Genomic DNA, 22,534 nt, shown 5'->3' on the forward strand with positions numbered 1-22,534 from the left:
CCTTTCCCCTCCGTTCCCTCTGTCCTTCAGATATTGATGTCAGAGCCTGGGAAACTGTTACAGAAAGTGAAAGTTTGGCTCCAGGAGTACTGGAATGTTACTGACCTCATAGCTATCCTCCTGTTCTCCGTTGGGATGGTGCTCCGTCTGCAAGATCTGCCACTGCGGAGCGATGGACGAGTGATATACTGTGTTAACATCATTTACTGGTATATACGGTTACTAGACATCTTCGGAGTAAACAAGTATTTGGGACCATATGTTATGATGATTGGGAAAATGGTAAGAGAAGTAGTGTACTCTTTTTATGTTTTACCAGCATGTTCTTGACTCAATGCCTTTTGCCAATGATATCGTTGCAGATTTACCTGTATTTTTCCTACACATCAGGATTTTCATGCAAGCTAGAAATCAGTGCTTATTGAATCAAAAGCTCATCATAGATTCCCAGAACAGAGGATTAGACTCTCCCTGTTCTGTTACATAACGTATTGCTTGTCTTTCTCTGACATCTCACATCTCTTCAACAGCAAAGCCATCCATTTACACCTTTGCACCTCATTTGAAGAAAATACAAAGGATGCTAGTTCTCAACTAGTTGTGAAGGAGGGATGTTTGTTAAGGTTAAAAAAGTACCTTAAGACTCTCAAAGTGTGTTTCATAGGCGTGGTATATTAAAATCTATAATGGTTATGATTAACACTGTGACCTTTCTATAGTCTGCTCCGTATCAATATGTTCTTCCATCTTTCCTGTTCAGGTGTGTTCTTGTGAGATGAGGAATCCATTCACATAGCTGCAGCCTCTATTCTCTGGCCACATCATGTACATGTATATGACATGCCAGGAATATGAACACTTTATGTAATAGTACATGCATATGTACATTACATTTATGTAATAGTGCATACATAACAGGAAGAAACAAAAGAGATTGCTGCCACATGACTTTTTGCCTTTTTCTTTTTATGTTTCAGTAGAAATGTTGCATTAAAGCAGCATTTTACTCATATGAGTTAAAGAAAATGGCTGAGTTTACAGATGCATGTCCATGATGTTTGAGTACTTGCACATGTAGCTAATATACATGCTTATGTTTTATATGCAGTTATCCAGCATTTATTGTGTAATTTGTGGCTGTTTCATGCATTCTGGGGTTTAAAATTTATTTCAATTTATATATGCACATACATATATACATATATGTAAAATAAAAAAACCTTGAAGCTGGTATTGAGTAAGAAAAGTAAACTGAATATTAACTTCCCTAAATAAGCTATATGATTTATATGTGGACAATACTCAACAAGTCCAAATAGCACTTGTATCCACCCTTCTTCCTCACGATAGTGAGAAAAGGGCACATATATGAATGCATGAACTGTCACCCCTCCTTGATGTTACGTTAGTCGCAACAAGCTCAGTCACTCAGTGAGTCTAAGCAGGTATAAAATTGAAATGTAAAATATATGTCCAGTTAGGCTTCCTACCCAAGAGGTGACAGGAGAAGAACCATTGCTTAGTGGGGGGAAAAAAAAAAAAAAAAAAGGAAAGATAGAGGAAAACCGCAAAGTAAACCAGTTGTTGAATCATTATGTCCTGCAAACAGGAGTTTGAAGTGTGCTGCCTTCCTTCAGGGAAGCCAGTAGGGTGTTGATGTGAGGGATTTTGCAGTGCTCCAGAGTACAGAGGTGAAAATACTCAGCAGTTCTTGCTGGAGTTTACTGTAAAAGGACAGCAGGACAAAAGAAAGGACCAAATACCAAAAACAAAACACCGCATTATCATCTATTTCTTTCATGCCTCACTTGGACTATGTCCCTCCATCGGGGAATCTGGTGGTCACTGGGACTTACACAACACACAATGTATAAAACTCCAAAAAAAACTGACTACCCTCCTAGTCTGTTGTATTTTTCACAGGTGCCATGCACAAAAAGTTCCAGAGTTGTGGTACTAGCAAAAACAGTCTGAAAAACAGTTCAGTAATAAACAGATTGGCCATGAGTAACAAACTTTGAGTAGCCAGTGTTATGGATGGCTGAAAGAAGTGCAGCTTCACCAATAGTATTAACAGTGATTTATTTTTCTCCTGGGGTCAACACAGAAAGACAGTGGTTGAAATCAGCAAAATAATAGCATCTTCATTCCTTTGTCATCCTTTATACAACAAATCAAGCCTCAGTCCACTTTCTGTAAAAACAAATGTAGGAAAATCACCAGCCTCTGTTGGCCCAGCACCCACTCAGACAATGTTGAATTTAGCTACCAGAGTACTCTGAAGGTGTGGGTTAAAGGAGGAAAGTTCTTTCATTTTGTGCCTTCCTGTCCGTTGATTTTCATACTTCATCCACTCAGCAACTCTGACACATCCACTTTCCCCACACATGCAATGCCCAACTGGTTTGAATTACACAAATTTGCCTCTCACATCTGTTTTCTGGACCACTTACTCCCCTGTGTAATGGCCAGTCCATTTATATCATTCACAGACTTCCCTGGGAGTTGCACATGCTTGCTGCAGGCTATAGTGGGCTCCCTTGAGGGTTTTTATTTAAATCACATATCCATTTACTTCCTCATGTTCTGTCTTTTTCATTTCATGGTCTTGCAAGTACCATTCAGTACTATGGAGAACATCAAGCTAGTTATACATATTACTACAAAGTGTTACACATGTTTCTACAGAGTAAGCACTTCACAGCTATTGAGTTCCTGAGCAGACCATGTTTAATGCCTGAACTTTTATGATAAGTTTCTACTCTAAGTATGTTTTAGGCTCAGTAGGAAAAAGTTGATTCTTTCCGTCTTTACAATGTGAAGGAACTTTCTCATCACCTCCCTCTACATTGTATCCAACAAAATAGATGTAATAGGTTTTGCCTCTGGGCATCATGAGCAAACATGTAAGTGAAATTAAGCAAAGGATGGGAATGGGCTTGAGTGGTTTAAAAGCAATGGGATAAAGCAAAGGTAAGGTTAGGAGAAGGAAGCTGAGTGGTGAAGGTTGTTATTATCTGCTAGTTTCACTAACAGGATATGTTCATTATAATGTGCTTTGCTGATCTCTGCACAGTGATAGAATTACAGGGATGAAATGAAATCACTGTAGCACATCAAGAATCCAAGGTATATCAGTTCCCTTACTGTGTGGGAATGTCTACATTTTCTTAGCTTATGTGCAATTAAAAAAGGGGAAACAGAAATAACTTTATAAAACTGCGCCAACAGTTTCTTTGATTATCACTTTTTTTAAATAGGTGACTACTGAGTTCTTCAGAATGATTGAAATGGTCATTGCCTTGTTAAAAAAGCAATTGTAGTTTGACCCTACAGGTCAAAAAGCCCAATACAATGTCCATTAAAGTGAGTAGAAACTCACCCATCTCTTCACTAAATTTCAGTCAAGCTACAGAGGTTTTAGGATACCCAACCAAAGGGGAGGAAAGCTAATATGCAGCTTCAATAGAGCATAGCACTGAAAATTTCATTTCTTGCACCATGAGGTCAAACCTGTAATTCCTAATCAAAAACACTGGAAGTATTTAAGAAATTGTCTTAAATTGCCACCAAATACTCATTATGTTTATTTACTTGCATGACATTTTAAAATAGGTGTTATATTGCATCATATTGCTTTATATATTTCTACCTGAAACATGTTTTCATCAGAGAAGAAAGAAGAAATCTGGTTTTATCTCCAGATTCCTTCCCTAAAAGCAGTAAATGTGGTTGCCCATTTCAGGATGCTGTCTGAGGTACAATGAACTGGAATTCCTTTTCCAGCAGGTTTTCTTGAAAGCTTAATACTCTGAGTAACAGAAAAATGTTAGTGATTTACTTATCTGGTTTCTTTCTTTAAGGCATTTATTTTCCTCTCCCATGTCCCAAACTTGGGGCAGTTTTGTTGCTGTTTTTTGGGGGTGTTAGGATTTTTTTTTCTTTTGGTTTGGCTTGTTTTTTCTTTAATGTGTTTTTCATGGACCTCAAGACTTCTGTTTTTCCCAGCTTTTTTTTCACTTGTCCCCAGTTCCTTCTTTCCAGCTCCTTGAATCTCTCCTACCAGAGCCCTGCACTATAGATGTCTTTCTCCTACAGCCTCTCTCTCAGTAGATATGTGAATATCCTTTTCTGTATGCTGCTATGCTCTTTTCTCTCTTAGATACTTTCCCAGTGTTACTTTGACCTCAGGTCTCTCTCCTTGTGCCTTAAAACTGAAGAACCCTCTTCTACTGGCTTGTCATGAGCAACCTTGCTCCTGAGCTGCTTCAGGTTAACAGTGGAGTTATAAGGCCACCAGTTGAGGTGCAGATTGTTTGTACACCTGCCTAGCAGGGAAGGCAGAATGCAGCTGAGATAGAAAATGCAGAGACTGAAACTCATTAGAACTTTGCGGTTTAGCGGAGTTTTGGGTTGAGTTTTAGCCAGAAACAAAAGTTACATCCAAAGCTGTGAAAAAGGGCTCTATCATAACAAGCCTTGTAACTGAAGACCTATAAGTAAGTCTGTAACTAAAGGTTTTGAAGGAATCTCTACTGTGGGGTGATGAGGCACTGGCACAGGTTGCCCATAGAAGTTTTAGATGCCCCATCACTGTCAGTGTTCAGGACCAGGTTGGATAGAGCTTTGAGCAACCTGATCTAGTGGAAGGTGTCCCTGCATGGCAGGAGGTTTGGAACTGAATGATTTTTAAGGTCTCTTCCAACCCAAGCCATTCTAAGATTCTACAATTCTATGATCTTACCAGGGACCTAACAGGACTGTCATTATTTTTACCATCATTTGGGGTTATAAAGCATCTCTACTGTACCTGCTTGATGTCTATTGCTCTGGCTCTGGAAGGCCTTTTCTAGCACAGCTCATCTAATTTACAGCCTCTATTCAGCACCTCCTAGGATTGTTGTCCTACTTTTTCCAGGAACATTTTGAATGGGTAGGCACTGTTTGCAAGCACTGGTTAAACTTGTGCATGTGCTGATGAGACCTTCCAACAATGGAGAACAGTTGATTGTCTGTGTTATCTGCATTACTTTTTTTTTTAAATATGGTCTTTGTCAGACTCCCCCACCAAGCTGATTTCTAATCCAACCAGTATCACAGCTTTCCTTTCTCACTGTTACCACCATGGTGTCCCTTCTGTTGCAGTAACAGGGTGTTCTGACACCTGTTATTCCTTATGTTAGATGCAGCTCCCTTCCTTTGCTCCAAGACAATGGCTACCAGTAAATAAAATAATCCATGTCAGCCATTTTGTTTTGATACAGTTTCCACTAGGTACTTATAAACAATACATCGTCTTGTGAGCCATGCCCAGGCCAGGCTGCTGATTCCAGTGAACCTACATTCTTCTTCAGGCAACTGGTGTGGCCAGATGGTATCTTTTATTTCCAAGCTTATGCACAACATTTAAATTGTATTTAAAAGCAACACTGGGTAAAACCAAAGACGCAATAATCCTGCTTCACTTATTTGAAAGTGAAATTTGTTATGTGTAAAACTGAGAATGGCTTTTCAAATTTGTTTTTGAAAATTCTGTTTCTAAGATTTATAAATTCTTTTTTTTTTTTTTCCAGCATATAATAACAGGAATATGGATAAATAAGTTCCTCTAATTCTTGTCCCTTCTCTCTTTCTCTCTTTCTTTCCTGTCATTACATTCAGATGATAGACATGATGTACTTTGTCATCATCATGTTGGTGGTTCTGATGAGCTTTGGTGTTGCAAGACAGGCTATTCTCTTCCCTAATGAGGAGCCTTCATGGAAGCTGGCGAAAAACATTTTTTACATGCCTTATTGGATGATCTATGGAGAAGTGTTTGCAGACCAGATAGACCGTAAGCAAGTTTATGATTCTCATACTCCAAAGTCAGGTATCCAACTTTGATCAGATGATGTCCTATTAGATCATGTATGTGTACTCAATAAATGGCTCAGGATAGAGGAACTCCTTCATTGCAGAGAATGGTCCCAAAAATTTTTTTTCAGCTAATATTGCGGTGTCAGTTTCTGAATGTGCTTCTGGTATCACTCCACAGCTATTTACCCAGAAGTCTGTAATGCTAAATTATCATGCATATAAAGAATGTTTTAAATGGTTCCTTTTTACCAGTTGGGTGACAGGGATATCCTCTCAGGGATACAGCATGGGTTCTTTGGTATACCTAGGACATAAAAATGTCACTTCTTTTTTTTTCTCATCCATTGGTTTGATTTTATACCTAAGTACTTTTTACCTAACTTCATACTGATCATCAAGTCCAATAATACTGGATTAGACCTTCAGCTCCTGCACTTCATGAGTATCTAATCCAATGTGTTTTCTCTGTTACCTACTCACTGCCACCAGCTTCACACTAAACCATGTAACGCAGTTCTTTAGGGACAGTAGACATTATTAGAATTTTGTTTTATTTATTTACTGGAAGGCATAACTGTGCTCACATCAGTGCGAACAGAACAAAACCTAGCATTTTATATACTGTCTCTGAGGATTCATTTGGCTGGTGATCAGGAGAATGCCAGTTTTCTATTTAAATTAAACCTTCTGGTGCCACCCAGTGCATTACAGCAAAGGAGAGGGGAGGTCATAAGAAATTATGTGGTAGATGCACAGACTAAAAATCACAAACAATGTATCCTTAGCAATCACTGACATGCAACTGATGTTCATCATTCCCATTTAAATATGCATTAGCCTTGGCAGCGTTTAGAAGTAAGTATCTTCTCCAGTGGCAGATGGCATCCATTAAAGCTCCGTTTAGGATACTCCTTTTCATCCTATGCACCACCTTAGGAAAGGGCAGTGTTTTCATAATTTATCTTCTTGTTCAGTATTGACAAAGTTTGAATGAAAAAGGTGCTGATTTCTCCTGAGCTGGTTAAGGTAATAAATGTATCTATATGACCAATAATTTCCCCAACTTAACAGAGTTTCAGATGGACTGACGTATACATATCCATGGCAGGTATTCCAGCAGCTCCGTGTTAATTTCTTTACTCCTGGTTAGCACAGAATCATTACTGTGGATACAGGTGAAACCTCTTTTTTATGTTTACTTCCCCACTTTGTTTTCAGAGGCAGCATGGCATGCAAGGAAGTAAACAAATCCCTAAAACCACAAAGCTTCTCACTGAGTTGATCTTTTTACCTGGTTCCCTCATTTTTATCCTTTTTCCTTTTCTTTTCTTTCAACAATTCATTTCATTCCAAAGGCATGATGGCTGTGGGTGTAAAACTTCATCTTGCTTCAAAAGTATTATAGAGTGATAAAGGTTTATCCTATTAAACTATGACTTCCTTCCACAAGCTGAATTCTGTCTGTCCCTCTACAAGTGGCCATTTATTGATACTGTACTAAGTAACTATCATAGTGCAACAAACATGGTAATTGGCTGAATATAAAGGTCGTGGTTAGTTGTTTATGTTTTTTAAAATTAAGTGCTGATTATAGTTTAGAACCCCAAAACTCAAGAAACTAAAATGTCTTTGTATGAAGCGTGGGTTTTAAGTATGAAAAGAGGGTGGCAGGCTCCATGCCCTTGCATGAGGATTCAGGGATAGTCTTGGGTGTTATTCAGATGCCCAACATTTAAACCTCGCAAAAAAGATGCAGCATTATTACTTCTGAGTCTTAGGAAAAACAAAATTCCTGATTGTTTCACCTCCAGCTATAACTATAGATACATTATTGTTCTCTGTGTCAAGGAAACTAGGAGTTGCAGCAAAAGTGATGAGGCTGAAATGAAAAGCAGCACCTAGTTCCTTCTTCCTGAGAGACAGATGATGCAGGGAATTAGAATCTGCCACTCTTGCAGCACAAAATATTTGCAATATGTCATGTCTGTCTGAGGCTTGGTTGTCTCAGAAATGTTACCTCTGGAGTAAAGCGGGAGCATAAGCAAATGGTTGGTGATCCTGTTACACAATCAGAATGACCTCATTGACACCCAAAAGGTTTTATGAATATACTTGCATTTTTTCGCAATTGGAAATATGTTTTCAAATATATTTTTGAAGTTGTTCTAAGCTAAGTCAGCCACTGTATTCATGTTAGAGTACTACATTGTTTGTACTTTCTCAAATAAGATAAGCATGTTCTAAAATTGTTCTGCTGCATCTAAACTGCAGTTGAACTTTACAGCTTGGAGCACTAATTATTATTATTGTTATTACTATTGTTATTATTTTATTATTATTGCTACTATTACTGTTATTATTATTACTATTATTACTATTATTTTAGTAAACCAAAAGTGTTTCTTTGTGGGTTTCATTAATGTGTTTAATATTGCCACATTATCTGCAAGTTTGGGATTCAGCAAAAATGCTAATCTTGAAAGTGCATATACATTTGTGCCACGATTTTGGAGAATATCCTGCTGTTGAGAAATGTACAAAAAAAGTATGCACTCTAAAATTTCTAGCTTACTGTTTGTTTGTTTGCTTGTTTCATTTTCTGTTGATTTGTGGAGTATGCCATTAAGGCTGACCAGATACAGAGTCTGGATTCATCTCATTAGCTGGCAACCTGTTCATCCAGTGGGTCTACTCTTGATTTTTGTTTCAACACACTGCACTGCTAAAACACTAGCTAAATGCCTCTCTCTAAAATAAGGCTTTCATATACATTTACATTTTTAACACATAATTTCTGTATTCATTTCAATTTTTAAATACATATGTTAACTGTAATGTGCATTAGTGTCCTATTGACATGTGATCTCATCTTCAACTCAAAAGTGGGGACAATTAATACTCACTTCTGGGATTATGAATACACTATTCAGTGTTGTCATTTATTATCAGTGATGTACATAAAGACTACATTCCTACAAATTCCTATCAACCAATTGTTGATAGGGAAGGAAGGGGAAAGCAGGCAAAACTTTCAGAACTGTGTTCAAATTTTCAGAAAAATTCAACAAAAAGAGCAAAAACAGTCTCAAAGTTGTTCCTCTCAGAGGAACTAATAGTTCGTCACAGGCGGAGCCAGCACTTTCTGAAAATCTAGTCATAAAAAGCAGGGGGGTTTTAAAAAAGGATTCGAAACTAGAATGGCCAGCTGAAGCAATTCTTGGATGAAGCTTCTGAGAAGCAAGAACCTCTGAGTATGCACTTTGCAGTGCCTAAAATAGTGTTGGGGGGGAGCCACAGTAACACATGGAACAGCAGCTGCCACTCACGATGGAGACATTCTAGGTTCCTGGTGTTCTTTCAGTCCCTGCTACCCATGAAGTCCATAGCTCAGCACCATAGGGGCTTCAGGAATTGGAAATTAGAAAAGACAGACTTTACTATCACAGTGCAATCGTAATGGTCTTCCTCTAGATCTTTGAGCAGGAAGTGAGCAGTATGTGGTCTATAAACAATGGCAAACGATAGGACAAGGGGTAATGGGTATAAACTGGAACACAAGAGGTTCCACTTAAACTTGAGAAGAAACTTCTTCTCAGTGAGGGTGACAGAACACTGGAACAGGCTGCCCAGGGGGGTTGTGGAGTCTCCTTCTCTGGAGACATTCAAAACCCACCTGGACACATTCCTATGTAACCTTATCTAAGTGTTCCTGCTCTGGCAGGGGGATTGGACTAGATGATCTTTTGAGGTCCCTTCCAATCTCTAACATACTGTGATACTGTGAAGGCACAACAAAGATTTATTAGGCCATATTGTTCTTTCAGCTATATCCAGCTATTCAGCTAATTCTTTGTAGCTGATCTGACGGTGACAGAATATTACATATACCATGTTGGATCTTCAGGAAGTTTTAGTAATCACCTGAAACAGCCTTTGGAAGCATCTGAAGTTCAGGGATTAGTTAAGCTACTTCATAGAAAAGTGCAACCAGTCAAAATACCAGTCCATGTGAAACATCATTAATGACTAAAGCCACACTGGGCTATTGAGTTTTGAACTGGGCCTTGAAAATCTTAGTTAGGGATTCTTGGGATTCAAATAAAGGCTTAGACTGGAGAATTAAAAGGAGGCAGTAAGCTAATCAAATTTATGAATTATTTAAAGGTTGGGAAATGAAACATTAAGTATATTTCAGGAAAGGAATAATAATAAGAGCTTGATAAATTGAAAAAATTAGACTAGCATCAATTATGTAGTTGAATGAAGATATATTATTATCCACTGTTAGCTGGGAGAGGAAGGGCGATCCAGGTCAGGGAACCGGTGGTGGTATATGCAGCTGTCTCACTTTTAGGTTCCCTTTGCTAATGCAGCTGAGCCTTGTGCTGCCCAATGGGGTCCATGGGACAGCAGCCAGCCACTTAGCTGCTTTAGTGAACACCTGTCCAGAAGGAAATCCACTAACGCTATAAAATGTCTCCCTCAGTTCACTCCACTTTCTTTGGCACTATCGCTGGCAATTTTAGCAAAAATAAAAATAATTACAACATAGTTACCACATGCAGAGAACTTTGTTTTCATCTTACCTGTGCTTCCAGAATACTATGGATGCAGAAGTATATAAGAAATACTAAAGAGGAAAGGATTATTCAGGGAGTGAGTTTCCTTGGTAAAAAATGTAGATAGATGCCACTGAGGAGGAAATCAGCAGCAGACCTAGCATTTTCCTATATTAAGAAGGCAAAGCAACTGAGAGTACTATTAGCCAAACATGGGTTTGGGTTTTTTGGTTTGGGCTGTTTTTCAGATTTGCCTTGTGTCTTACATGTTAGGTTTGCATCTGGATTTTCTTTCCAGCTGTAGTACTTCAAATGTCTTCTGGAATCTGAAGATCAGTCTGAGTTGTGTTTGTTGCCTGGGCCTACTCCCTTTTTGGAAAAGCCTACATAGTTTAAGAGAAAAGATGGGGCCTCCTTCTCTTCCCTTTGTATTGGAGGAATGCCAAGTAACCAGAATGCAATTGTTTCAGAGGATAAGAGACTATTATACACAGACTTTAAATATCCAATAAACTGAAGATGGAAATATAACTACTACAAAATACTTTAAAAAAAGTCTAAATTTCTTTGTCTGATAGATTTATTTATTTATTAAAGTTATTGAAGGTTTCTTCATATGAATGAAAATTTTAATTTAAATTCTGTATGATTTTAGAGGTCTGATGCTTTTCATGTCTCCGCTGGAGCTTCCTATAAGGGATGTAATTTCTATGTGGTCTTGTACCCATTTTCTTTTCAAAAAAAAAAAAATAAAAGATGTGTTGGTTTGTTAGTTACTATGCACACAAATTGGTTTCCTTATTCTTTAGAACTGTGATCTTGTGAACCCATTCTGCAGTTTTGTGTCATCTCAAACAAATCATCTTGTATTGTAAAAGTGGTATCATAGAATAATAGAATGGTTAGGGTTGGAAAGGACCTTAAGATCATCTAGATTCAACTATCCATTTTTATGTGAGATGCTTCATCAAAGTCAGAAAGCTATTTGGAAACAAAGCTGTTCAATTATGCACTTCCTCTCTACATTACTTCCCACAACTACTTTGGAAGGATGAAGCTGGGGGAAGAGTCATGATGCAGAATTTGCAAGCATTGTTTCCCAAACCCTCCACCCAATAAACAGTAAAAATGAACAGTGTTCATGTCATGGCAGTAATTATAGCAGGGAGACAAATTCTTCCTGAGTACTGCTGCCGCTTTAGGCTTGAAACACACAGCGGCATGGGTTATTGATGTGTGCTTTGCAACTATTTGCTGGCCAGGAAAGAGGAAGGGTTAGGTATGTAGCAGGAAAGGCCCATACAGGAAACTGTAAATGGGAGCCAGGAAGGAAAAATAAGCATAGGAGGAGACTGTGAAAAAGGAAACAAGAGATGCAGAAAATATGTTCATCCACAGATGTCAGGATGCAATATTTGAAAGCTGAGTTAAATGAATGCATCTAATTGAAATTAAAACTAGAGCCATTTCTTTCTTTCTAAAGCCTGAGTTCAGGACATAAAGTGCAACATTTATCCAATGGCCTGTAGGTATCAGGCTGAATGGGATTTTCAGTTACCTGAAATAGACATATAGTTGCATGGACAGAATTTGCTTCAGCAAAACATTTCACTGGAATTAAGTGCTCTATGTGTTTTTTGTTAAAGCAAGGCTGTAATGTAAAAAGATTAGTATGGTTTTGTACATGTTGAAATTGTGCTTTGAAAACCTTTGGAAAAGTTTGTTATTAGAGTATGTTACTGAACATACTACAAAAATTACTTAATTTCTCCAAACATGATTAAAATGGTCAAACAATGTTAGACATGAAAGACAGGTGCAGATCCCTCAGGGATGAGGCACAGCACACAGCAAGCTTTGGCTTTATGGAAAGCATAGCATTTCCACGAAGGGAGCCCTGGATCCCTGACTAATCAAATGGGAACCTGACACAGTGGAGTCCTGCTGGGGAGTGAAGCTCAAGTGACAGTACTGTAGGGGTGAATAATACAACTTGCACTGATTACCAGATCATATTTATGCACTGTCCTGTTTTGCTCATTAGCAAACAGCAAGTGCTGTTGTCCAAATTCTGAGATCCATAGCTGGCCGTCATGTTGGCACCCAGACAGGGAGAAAGCAAACTACTCCATCGTACCAAAGCAGGGAAATGATATGTGCCTGTGACTCTACATACTTGGATTGGCAGGGTGATTTTTTTTTTGTTGTAGGGAGTCTAATTTGGCCATAACTGTGTGGAATAAAACAACAGGGGTACATTAATGGTATTCTTAATGCTCTGTTGTAGGCAAATAAAGCTGGAGAAGTTATTTTTGTCTTGGTAAATATCAAGGCTGATTTTTACTTTTCAGATCAAATTCTCTTTTGTCAATATAAAAAAGTTGGATAACGTAATTGTAACCAGGCTTTGAGCTGAGTTTTTGATCTCATTGATCTAAGGTTTAAAATATGTTCTTCACTGATTTCTTCTTTTTTGCATCTCACCATTATTTATTCTGCTCTTCAGCACACAAAAGGACAACAGGTTTCATCAACTGATACATGATTTTTCTGTTACTGGTGAAATCATGATGGGTTTTGGTACTGTGTTGTGTTGGACTTTGTAGCTCTGAATCAACATGTGAGCATGTTAGTGTTTCCGCAGAAATGTAAGTCTTGCACTTGAGTGCTGATACCAAGAAGTATCGGATGTCCTGGTTTCTGCTGGGTGGAGGCTAAGTGCACATAAGCCCCATACTCACAGCCACTCAAAGATGGCATTTTGAATGTCCAAATGAAACTGCTGTTTGCAGCAGCATAGGAAGCATGAAATTAACACTAACGTAAAACAATCTGCAAGGTGATGTTTTCTGAGAAATAAAGAATTGCGTATCTCCAGCCTGTTAAAGCAATAAAATGTTTTTTTGTAAGTAAGAAGGACTAATGATGCCACGGGTCCAGACATAACAGAGCTGCTTGTAAAAGTTGAGTTGTGAACCAAGTTTAGAAAGACCTGTCTGAGAAAAAGTAGTAGTTGGTATTGGAAATCATGGATTTGATGACTTAAGATGGAATTTTACAAAACACAGGGCATTGGCAAACTTTGTTGTCTGTGAAATCAGTGGGAAACTCTCACTGATACCAGCAGGAATGGAGCCAGTACTGAGCACTTTGAAAATCCCTCAGTTAAAACTTCTTTTTGATGGAGAAGAGGGGAAGCTAGCTGTAGTGCGGTGCAATATTTACTAAGATGGTTTGTATATGTAAGTTGCTGCTTCAATTCTTTGCTTGAAAAGCTGATTACAGAGGTGTTTAGGATGAGTAGTACTGAGGCTAGGAAAACATAAACTAAACCAACGCTTGCATATGAACGTCACCCACCACAACACATGAAGGCATGTAAAAAATAATCAAAGCAACGATTTAACAATGTTTTTTCTCCCCTTGCTTCACTTCTGCAACATTAACACTAAGAACGTTTTGGTTCCGAAGCATTTGGGGAAGAAACAGGTGGCAACTCTGCTGCCTACATGTCCCTTTACCTGTTACAGTAAAGACTTGATAATCTCCCCCACTGTTTCTAGGCATGCAGTCAAAAGTCCTTAATAGCAGAGGGTCATTATGAGTATGTCCCAGAGGGGCTGAGGGCAGTGCACGCAGTAATTAATGTCTCCTTTTCAATTTACTTTCATCTCCTTCTTTTTCCTTATGCTGTTTATCACATTATCACATCCTTACGCTATTTATCACATTTTTATATCAATCAAAAAAAGAACTGTCACCAATTAAAAAAAAAAATACATAAGGTTTCTCCAGGACTAAACGTTTTGACCATTTTATTTGCACAGCCACTAATTACTACCAGAATACCATGATATTTTAGCTGTATGCAACCAGACAGCTTGCTCACACCAGGCATGTCTGCTGCAGTTTCTGAGGGGAATATCTTGATATTCATGGCAAATAGCACACAATAACAAGAACTGTAGCTTGTAAAATCTGTAATACCAGGTGCAGACTTCTTGGAGGCGAGCATCAATGTAATTATTATTTGGAAGATAATTGCTTTGGCTGGCAAACCTTTATATATATCTAAATATTTCTGTAAAATGCACTGAAAAAATAAGATTCATTCCCATTTTGCATCTCGTTCCCAGCTCCTTGTGGTCAAAATGAAACCAGAGAAGATGGCAAAATAATCCAGCTACCTCCCTGCAAGACAGGAGCATGGATTGTTCCTGCCATCATGGCCTGTTACCTCTTGGTCGCAAACATCCTTTTGGTGAACCTGCTTATTGCTGTTTTCAAGTGAGTGATATACTGCAAATACAGACTTGGGGGGACGCACGTTACCCAAAGCCTAAGAAGGCTGCTAAACTGAAGACTGGCTAAGACCCATTTTCAGAGGATGTGAGGGTGAGAGGGACAGAGGGAGTAGCTTGTCTTCAGGTATAGAGGAAAATGCCAAGTTCTTCACATTGTCTCATTTCCAACAACAGACACTCCATGGGAATCATGGCAGGGAAGCCAAAATAGTTAAAAGTTCAGTTGTAGCATCAATCACTCCTAATAGGAAAAACAAGAATAAAAATACTTTCCTGTCTCATTCAGTTGTTGTAAGACTCAGTGATTGGGCAGAGCAGACATACAGTGATAAGATACTTCGAAACGACTGATTGCCACTGTGATTTACTGAAGCACAAACTTACTCCTTTCTTTTGATCCTCTTTTTGCAAGGCATTTACCACTAATAATGAAGTATGTCTAGATAAGGTGCTGTCATATCAGCTTTGGCAAAGTACCCAAAACCATTTCAATCTGATTGTTGTTTTCCTTCTTTTGTCTTCTAGCAATACATTTTTTGAAGTCAAGTCCATTTCCAATCAAGTATGGAAGTTTCAAAGGTATCAGCTAATCATGACATTTCACGAAAGACCTGTTCTCCCACCGCCTCTGATCATTTTCAGCCATATGACTATGATATTTCAACACCTCTGCTGCAGATGGCGGAAGCATGAAAGTGACCCGGATGAGAAAGACTATGGATTAAGTAAGCCTTAGACAATTTACAGAGTGGCACTTTCTAGTGCCCTTGGTAGTATGTAGTGTTTGACATGAATAAAGGCTAAGTCCAGCACACTGATAACCTTTCCAGCAGAAAACTACTTTTAACTGCAAAAATCTTACCTGAATCAGTTTTACCTGCATTGCCAAATCTTTAGTTCTCCTCAAGTATTAATGAGACTACGTTTTTCTGGGATTTTTTGGGATTGTTCTCCCCTTTGTTCCTTCAAAGGAACATGGTTTGTTTTGCTGTTCCTAGAAGTCTGTTATTGCTGGAATTATTCTAACCGTCAGTCCATTGCACTTCCAGATCTCAGTTTTACTTCAGAAAACACGAAGAATGCATTCTACTTTCTGAGCAAACAGCACATACTTCTGCCCAAAACACTTTTTGCCTGGATAATCTGAGAGATGGAGAGAAGTAATTACTTTGTAGACACATGTTCTCTCCTTGACACTGACTCAAACTGGAGGAGTAGTTTTTCCAGTCACTTTTAATATGAACTCCCGTAGACATGATGGAAACCCTGACAGATTATTTTGATAACACTTTCTCTCCTATTCTCTTATCTAGTTCTTCAAAGTAGAAGATCTCCACCTCCACCAATGCACATGCCAGAGGCAGAGAGCTTAGAGATATGTATCTCTTCCCAATATTAGCCATGCCACAGTCCACTTTTCTGAGAGGAGAAAGCTGGAGGCATGTGATAGCACTGGAGATGCAAGTGCAATTAGCTGTATCTATCTGCTTTCATACCAGCAGATAATTAAATTAAAATGCCAGATAAATTTGAACCCTGCTTTTGAAAGTTTATCCCATGAATTCCACAATAAGAAGAATTTCATGTGTCAATTTCTTTGCCAAATTCACGTTTTCCCATTGTTTCCACAGAACTTTTCATAACTGAGGATGAACTGAAAAAAGTCCATGATTTTGAAGAGCAGTGCATAGAAGAATATTTTAGAGAAAAGGATGACAGATTCAATTCCTCCAATGATGAAAGAATCCGTGTCACTTCAGAAAGGTGCACTTTTCTGTTTTTTCTCTATAAGTTGATCTGGAAACGTGTTTCTGTTGCCATTCTCACCTTTCTTCTTCTTGAAAGGGAAACATATGAGGTATTTTTAATATCTTAACTAAAAAGTAGAATGATAAATGGTGAGTTTCTTTTATTTTTTTTTCTTTTGTGCTAAAGCAAATATTCCAATGTTCCTCAAAGTTTTGAAAACATAAATCTTTCCAATTGTATTAGAACACAACTGACATACATAGTGAGAAACACAAATTACCCTTACATTTCAGTTCTTAAAGCACAACCTGAGGGGCACAAGTGGTCAGAACACAGTGGGAGGGTAAATGAGAGTTCCTAAATTAAAACTATGGCTTCAGCACTGACCTACTAGCCATTCAGTCTTGTTTCAGGATAGCTTTGCTAAATATGTTTGTTTCATTGAAAGCTATAGGGATCCTGCCATTAATTTAAAAGGAAATAGATATTTCACTTGCAGCAATGAAATGCATAGAGGACAAGGATAATATCTTAATTTAGTGGAAGCTGCTAGTCTTCAAATTGATCAGTCCTAGAAATTCATAAATCTGTTAATCTGCTGTGGTGCTTATATGCTCTCATCGCACGGCAGCTGAGCAACAGAGTTAAATTTTGAGGTCAGAGTTTGTTGTTTGATTCATAGTGCTGTTACCAATAAATATTTTAGGGCAATATCTTGTCAGATATTAAAAAAAATTTATGAGCCACTGAATAGTCCATTGCCTGAGTACTCCACAATAAGCTGAATATAGAGGTCAGGTGAGTTGTCATTGTAATTGATTACACAGATGTAACACTTTTCTCCTTATACACAGCCTTCTAACATTGCTCCTGATGCAGCTATGCCTAAGACATGTTTTCTCTAGGCAAGGAAACACCTTCTTAATTTGGTTTTGAAAGAAATCTATCCCAGAACAGGATTAATAGATATAAAATCGTTTAATTATCTGCATTACTGAAAACAGCACTCCCAAAATACATACTTTAGAGAAGGATAATAGAGGGGAAATATGGTAAGCCATGGAGTGGCTTCCTCTTAAAGAATTGCCAAGTAATTCAGGTCTGGTTGGTCTGGAAGAGACAAATGAAGAATGAAATTATAGAGGTCTGTATAATTGCGAGTGCAAGGAGAGGATGAGTAGAAATCAATTGTTTGCTGTCTCTCCCAGAGCAAGATATAGGGCAGCAACAGATTGATCTAGCCGGATCCCAGGTTCAAAATAAACCAGAACTGGTGATTTTTCCATGCAGTAAGTAGTGGAACAGAGCAAATTCTTGAAAGCTGCTAAGGTCTAAAAGAAGCTGATGATGTCAGCTAAAAGTACACGTGGGTTCAAACAGAGACTAGGCAAGTTTATGGGAAAAAGAACAATAAGGACTGCAAAATACACCAAGATCATATTGAGTCCATGAAGTTTCCTGAGCAGTAAATGTTTAGAGACTGGAGAATACAAGGGGGGAAGAATTACATGTGCTTCAAAGCAAGGTCATGGGCTAAATTGGTTGGTGGTTCAACTGACTGCCTTTTTTTCTTATGTTCTCATAGTCCAGTGATCAGAGAACTAACCTGAAAATCATCGATGCAGGTTCAAATCTCTGTTTGGCCATAGCTTTCCTTTTGGTGGCCATGGAAAAAAGAGGCACGTTTGAAGCCTCTGTAAATAAGAAGTGATCCAGCTGAAACCTTCGCATTTCGGAAGTGCTCTAAGTCCTTGAAGTCCAGTCTGTCTCTTCACTATGTGCTGGACCCACTTTATAGGAAAAGAGCCCTTATCTCTATTTTAAATGAATAGCCTAAAGTACCTCATTCCAGAAGAGAGTTCAAGATTATGAATCCTAAATGAAGACAAGCACCTGAGCCGTACAGAGAAGTAGTTCTTTGAAAATCCATTTACCTCAGTCAGCAGTGTAATGTGAAAACCAGTAGGCCCCAGCTGTGTAAGGGAGACAAGAGCAGCAACCCCATGAGGTACTGGGGCCACTCCCAGACCCAAGCACACTACTAGTACTTGCAGCAATTAAATCCCAGGTGAACGCAGTTTCTCAACTCATAATAGCTCTCTTATTTCCTTGCCAAACCAACTGCAATGCTTTCCTGCATAAGGTAAGTTCAAATACATCCAAGATCTGAGGAATACTTTAAAAGATGCTTGAGAAATCAGAGATACCTAAGTATCCTAAATAACACACGTTTTAAAAACTAGATGCCCAAGTCTCTCATTTTGCCTGCAGTTATGGCCAGGGAAGATTTCCTTGAAGTGTTCTTAATCTAAAACGTCAAACTTTTTTCTTTTTTTTTTTTTTTTTTAGCCTGTGGAACATTCAGATATTTAAAATCCAGATTTACACTTTATAGTTTCTGGGTAAATACATCTTTGTGTGATTAACAAGATATAAAGAAAACAGAGAAGATGCAAGACTACAGTTCCTCTTCCAATGTCCAGTCATTAGCCTGTAGTAGTAGACCAAGCACCAAGCACAATGCGGTGAGATATCAGTTTAGTCATCTATCCAATTAACTCAGCTTTACACAGTGTCAAATCAAACCAGAAAGCCCCACAAATGTGAGTGAAGTTCTGCTTGAAGAAATCCCATTTGCAGGAAGGTGCAGGACACAGGATCAAGAAGGAATGGCTGGACAATCCCTGTTTGACATACCTGCACCTGCACCTGGACTGCTCACTGCCTTCCCTCCATGTGTCTCTGATATGCTCATCTATTGATTGAGCAGCTCCTGCTTAGAGCTGGATTTATCAGAGTGCCCCAGTCCTGATTGGAGAAAGAACAGCTGCATATCATAGGTGCAAAACATGGTACTCCTGGAAGAGGGAGTATAAGGGCTAGCGCTGGAAGGGAAATGGGAGATGGGAAGACAGCCTTGCTCTGAGGCTCAGCCTAGGTAGGGCCCAGAAATAGGTTAGGAGCTCAGGAAAACAGCAGGACATCCCAATTTCTTGCTGCATTGGCTTGGGTATAAACGTACAATTTCAGCTAAGCGGTCAGTGGCTGTGCTGTGTCAGGACCACAGCACCTTGTCTGACTCACCTACAAGAAGTTTCAGTTCCTACTTTCACCCTGACATCCAGTGGGGCCCCCTTTTTGATTCAGCAATCATCTTACTTTTCTAAAAAAGAATACCACCAAGGTGTCCGGATTTGGTGTCACCATACAGAATCTCTCTTTTACCTGATCCTTTCACATTCTGAAGTTAAAAGCATGAAATGACATTTGACATCAGAAAGCATGCTTGACGTTTATCTTTCCCTGACTCCAGGTAGTAACTTGGTGGAGTAGCTCACTAACTAGAATCTGGCATAAGCACATGGAATTAGCTGCACGTTAGTGATACACATCAGATGAAGTGATTGACTAGTCAGAAAAACACAAAGCAGTACAAAGCTGTAGGTCTTTCTCTAATTGCATTTATAAGGTTAGACAAATCTTGCTGAATCTCCTGGAGACCCATGAGGAAAACAAAGTTGGACAAATTCACTTGATTGCAGCAGACAAATCATAACTTTTCCTGGAGAGCCTTCCTTTTTAATCACCATGAAGTTTTCGGTGGCATATTTTGACCAGCACACAGGCATGCGTAATTTGATCAAAAAGTACTGCATTTTTTTCTCTTGATCTGGCATGAAGCCACTAAAACAATCTCTTCAGAAAGTATTTTATCTACATGGACAGGTCTTGACTCTTTCAAACCCAATGCAAAACCTCTTGTTGGTTCCAAAGGGAGCAGAATCACGTCCTAACAGTATTTAAAAAGCAGATAATCTGGCTGGAGTAGATGTTATTATGTCATCTTTGGTACTATATGGTGTTCATTACTACAGCACCCTAACACTTCATAGTTTGCAGTGCAATTACACTAACAGCATCCATGTGAATTAAGACATAGTTATTATCTTGAGTTCAGAGATGGCATGCTGAAGTGCACAGAAATAGATCTGGGTTGGTAAAAGGGCCGTTACTGAGCCTGCTAGGCCTGGCCACATATGCAGAGTGACAGCAGGAAAGGTCTGTGAATCCAGCGGCATCTCTCTGTGGTCACAGAGTTAAGTGGTCTTAGGCTCCACATGGGACAGCAGCGAGGACAACCCAATGTTCTTAGCCTGCAGAAACCACTACATCTGAGAAAATTGGCTGACCACTTGCATCAGCAGTGCTTTACCAAAAGATGTCAGGCAAAGTACCAGTGGTCTGTTACAGGCTTGAGAACTGCTGTCAGCAGTTTCTTTAAATCAAACCATCGTACAGAAACTTATAACAAGCGGATGGATACCTTTGTAAGTGACTTTCATTGTCTACAGTCTTTGCAGCAGCTGAAAAGGATTTTGAAGTACAAATCATACCTTAAAAATAGACATAGGTTCACAAAAGAGACTTGTGAACTAGCATTCAGTTAATTGGTCTACTGCGGAAAAGAGTGGCTTACTCCAATTAAATCATTATTTCAGTTACATTATTGATGACCTGACCTGCAAAAGTTAAATATAACCAAAATGAATGCCAGCAAAAGCTATCATCTCCCAAACCATAATTAAAAAGGCTCATCAAAAGTAATATAAAATCTTTGCCAGCTTCCCAGTTATGGCCTTTTATTTATTTCCTGGTTACTGAATATTGTCTTCAGATAACCTGGCTTGTTTCACTATTAGAAATTTTTGAGCTTCAGGACAACACATTTAATGCATATTTTACATGTAGCCTCCTCTTTTTCTGTTTTCATTCCCATCTGTTAGGATGGCTTGGGCCTTCTCATACATTGGGTAAATATTGCTGTAAGGAAAAGCACAGGTGCAATGGAGGCATCATACATGGATATTGTGAGATTTACCAAAAGTTTTATACTGTCTCCAACACACATGGGGCAAAAAGCGCAAAGAAAACTTGGTCATTTTTATTTTGAAATGGGATTGTATTTCAAAATTGTTGCTGAAAGAAATACAGCTCTAGCTGTCTATTCACTGAGTGCAAGATAATAAAAAAATATGGGAAAATAAAAGATTTTACATATTAAAAGTTTTTGAGGACCAGATTATGATTGTATTTCTCCAGAGCATATTCTTTTATGTCCGCAGTGTTTGGCTGATGTGATTTTATGATGTTTGTAGTAGGATTACTGCCAGAGCGTGGCGCTGTTCTGTGTGATGAATGATTGAACTGAACATTAAATTAATATAATTAGTTAAACTAGTTAAAGGTATAAATATTAGTTAAAAGGCCTGAGAGTGGCCATATGCAATATATATAACAAAAAAATAACTAAATTCAGCTAGTAGCTTTGGTTTTGGAGATCATCATCACTCAGGCTTTCTCTTCATGAGTAATATTACAGTCAGGGTCCCTCCACTGTAAATACATTTATGTACTTTTCAGTTATCTATGCACATTTCTTTGTAACTCTGGTTTCTGAACCCAGACTGCACTATCCCTACCTTGTTGGGTTTCTACATAAATATCCCACAACTATCAATGCACTAACATCTGTGATAATTCCACAGCAACCAACAGAAAATGTAACTCAGAAGCTTCTCTTCATCTTGGCCAGCAATACCACCAGTTTTACACTCTATGCCTTCGTCAGTAGCTAATAGATCATGTTCAGGGAAGGCAGAAAAAATACATGATGTGTACCTGCAAGGTATGACTCTAGGTTCTTCTTGGGATGCATTAGTTGCATTCAGTAGCATTGCACAACCCTCATGTGAATGCAGTATGCAAGACTTATCTCACTATGGACAGTTGTACTCATATTCCAGATACCAGATATGCAACCAAGCGCAATGATTCAGCTGGCTATGTTTGTATTAAGAATTATTTCACTTGCATACATCTCTCAAAGAAAAAAAAATAAATAAAGAAAAAGAAAAGAATGTTCAGTTAGCTTGTTACCTTCACAGAATGACAGAATGTTATAAATTCATTCCAGTTCTTGGGTAGCTTTAGCTGGGCAAATGTTTCTTTTTGGTCATAAGCTGAGCATTCTCAAGTAAAAACCAGGAAGTTTCTCAAATTGTT

At 38.5% G+C, this 22,534-nt stretch overlaps 1 protein-coding gene across 2 annotated transcripts in view; it reads left to right on the forward strand.

Annotated features, from left to right (window-relative positions):
* The window catches only part of TRPM3 (transient receptor potential cation channel subfamily M member 3), a gene marked incomplete at both ends in the record, with an annotated part of 379,891 nt that overhangs the window by 352,657 nt on the left and 4,700 nt on the right, over positions 1-22,534 (forward strand). For both annotated transcript variants that reach the window (XM_080637491.1, XM_080637492.1), the window contains 5 exons: positions 31-282; positions 5,662-5,836; positions 14,555-14,705; positions 15,248-15,447; positions 16,354-16,486. In XM_080637491.1, the coding sequence (XP_080493617.1) occupies positions 31-282; positions 5,662-5,836; positions 14,555-14,705; positions 15,248-15,447; positions 16,354-16,486 (911 nt within the window). The remainder of the gene's footprint in view (positions 1-30; positions 283-5,661; positions 5,837-14,554; positions 14,706-15,247; positions 15,448-16,353; positions 16,487-22,534) is intronic.

The sequence above is a fragment of the Psittacula echo genome, assembly GCF_963264785.1.
Source record: "Psittacula echo genome assembly, chromosome: Z".
In the NCBI taxonomy this organism is placed as follows: domain Eukaryota; kingdom Metazoa; phylum Chordata; class Aves; order Psittaciformes; family Psittacidae; genus Psittacula; species Psittacula echo.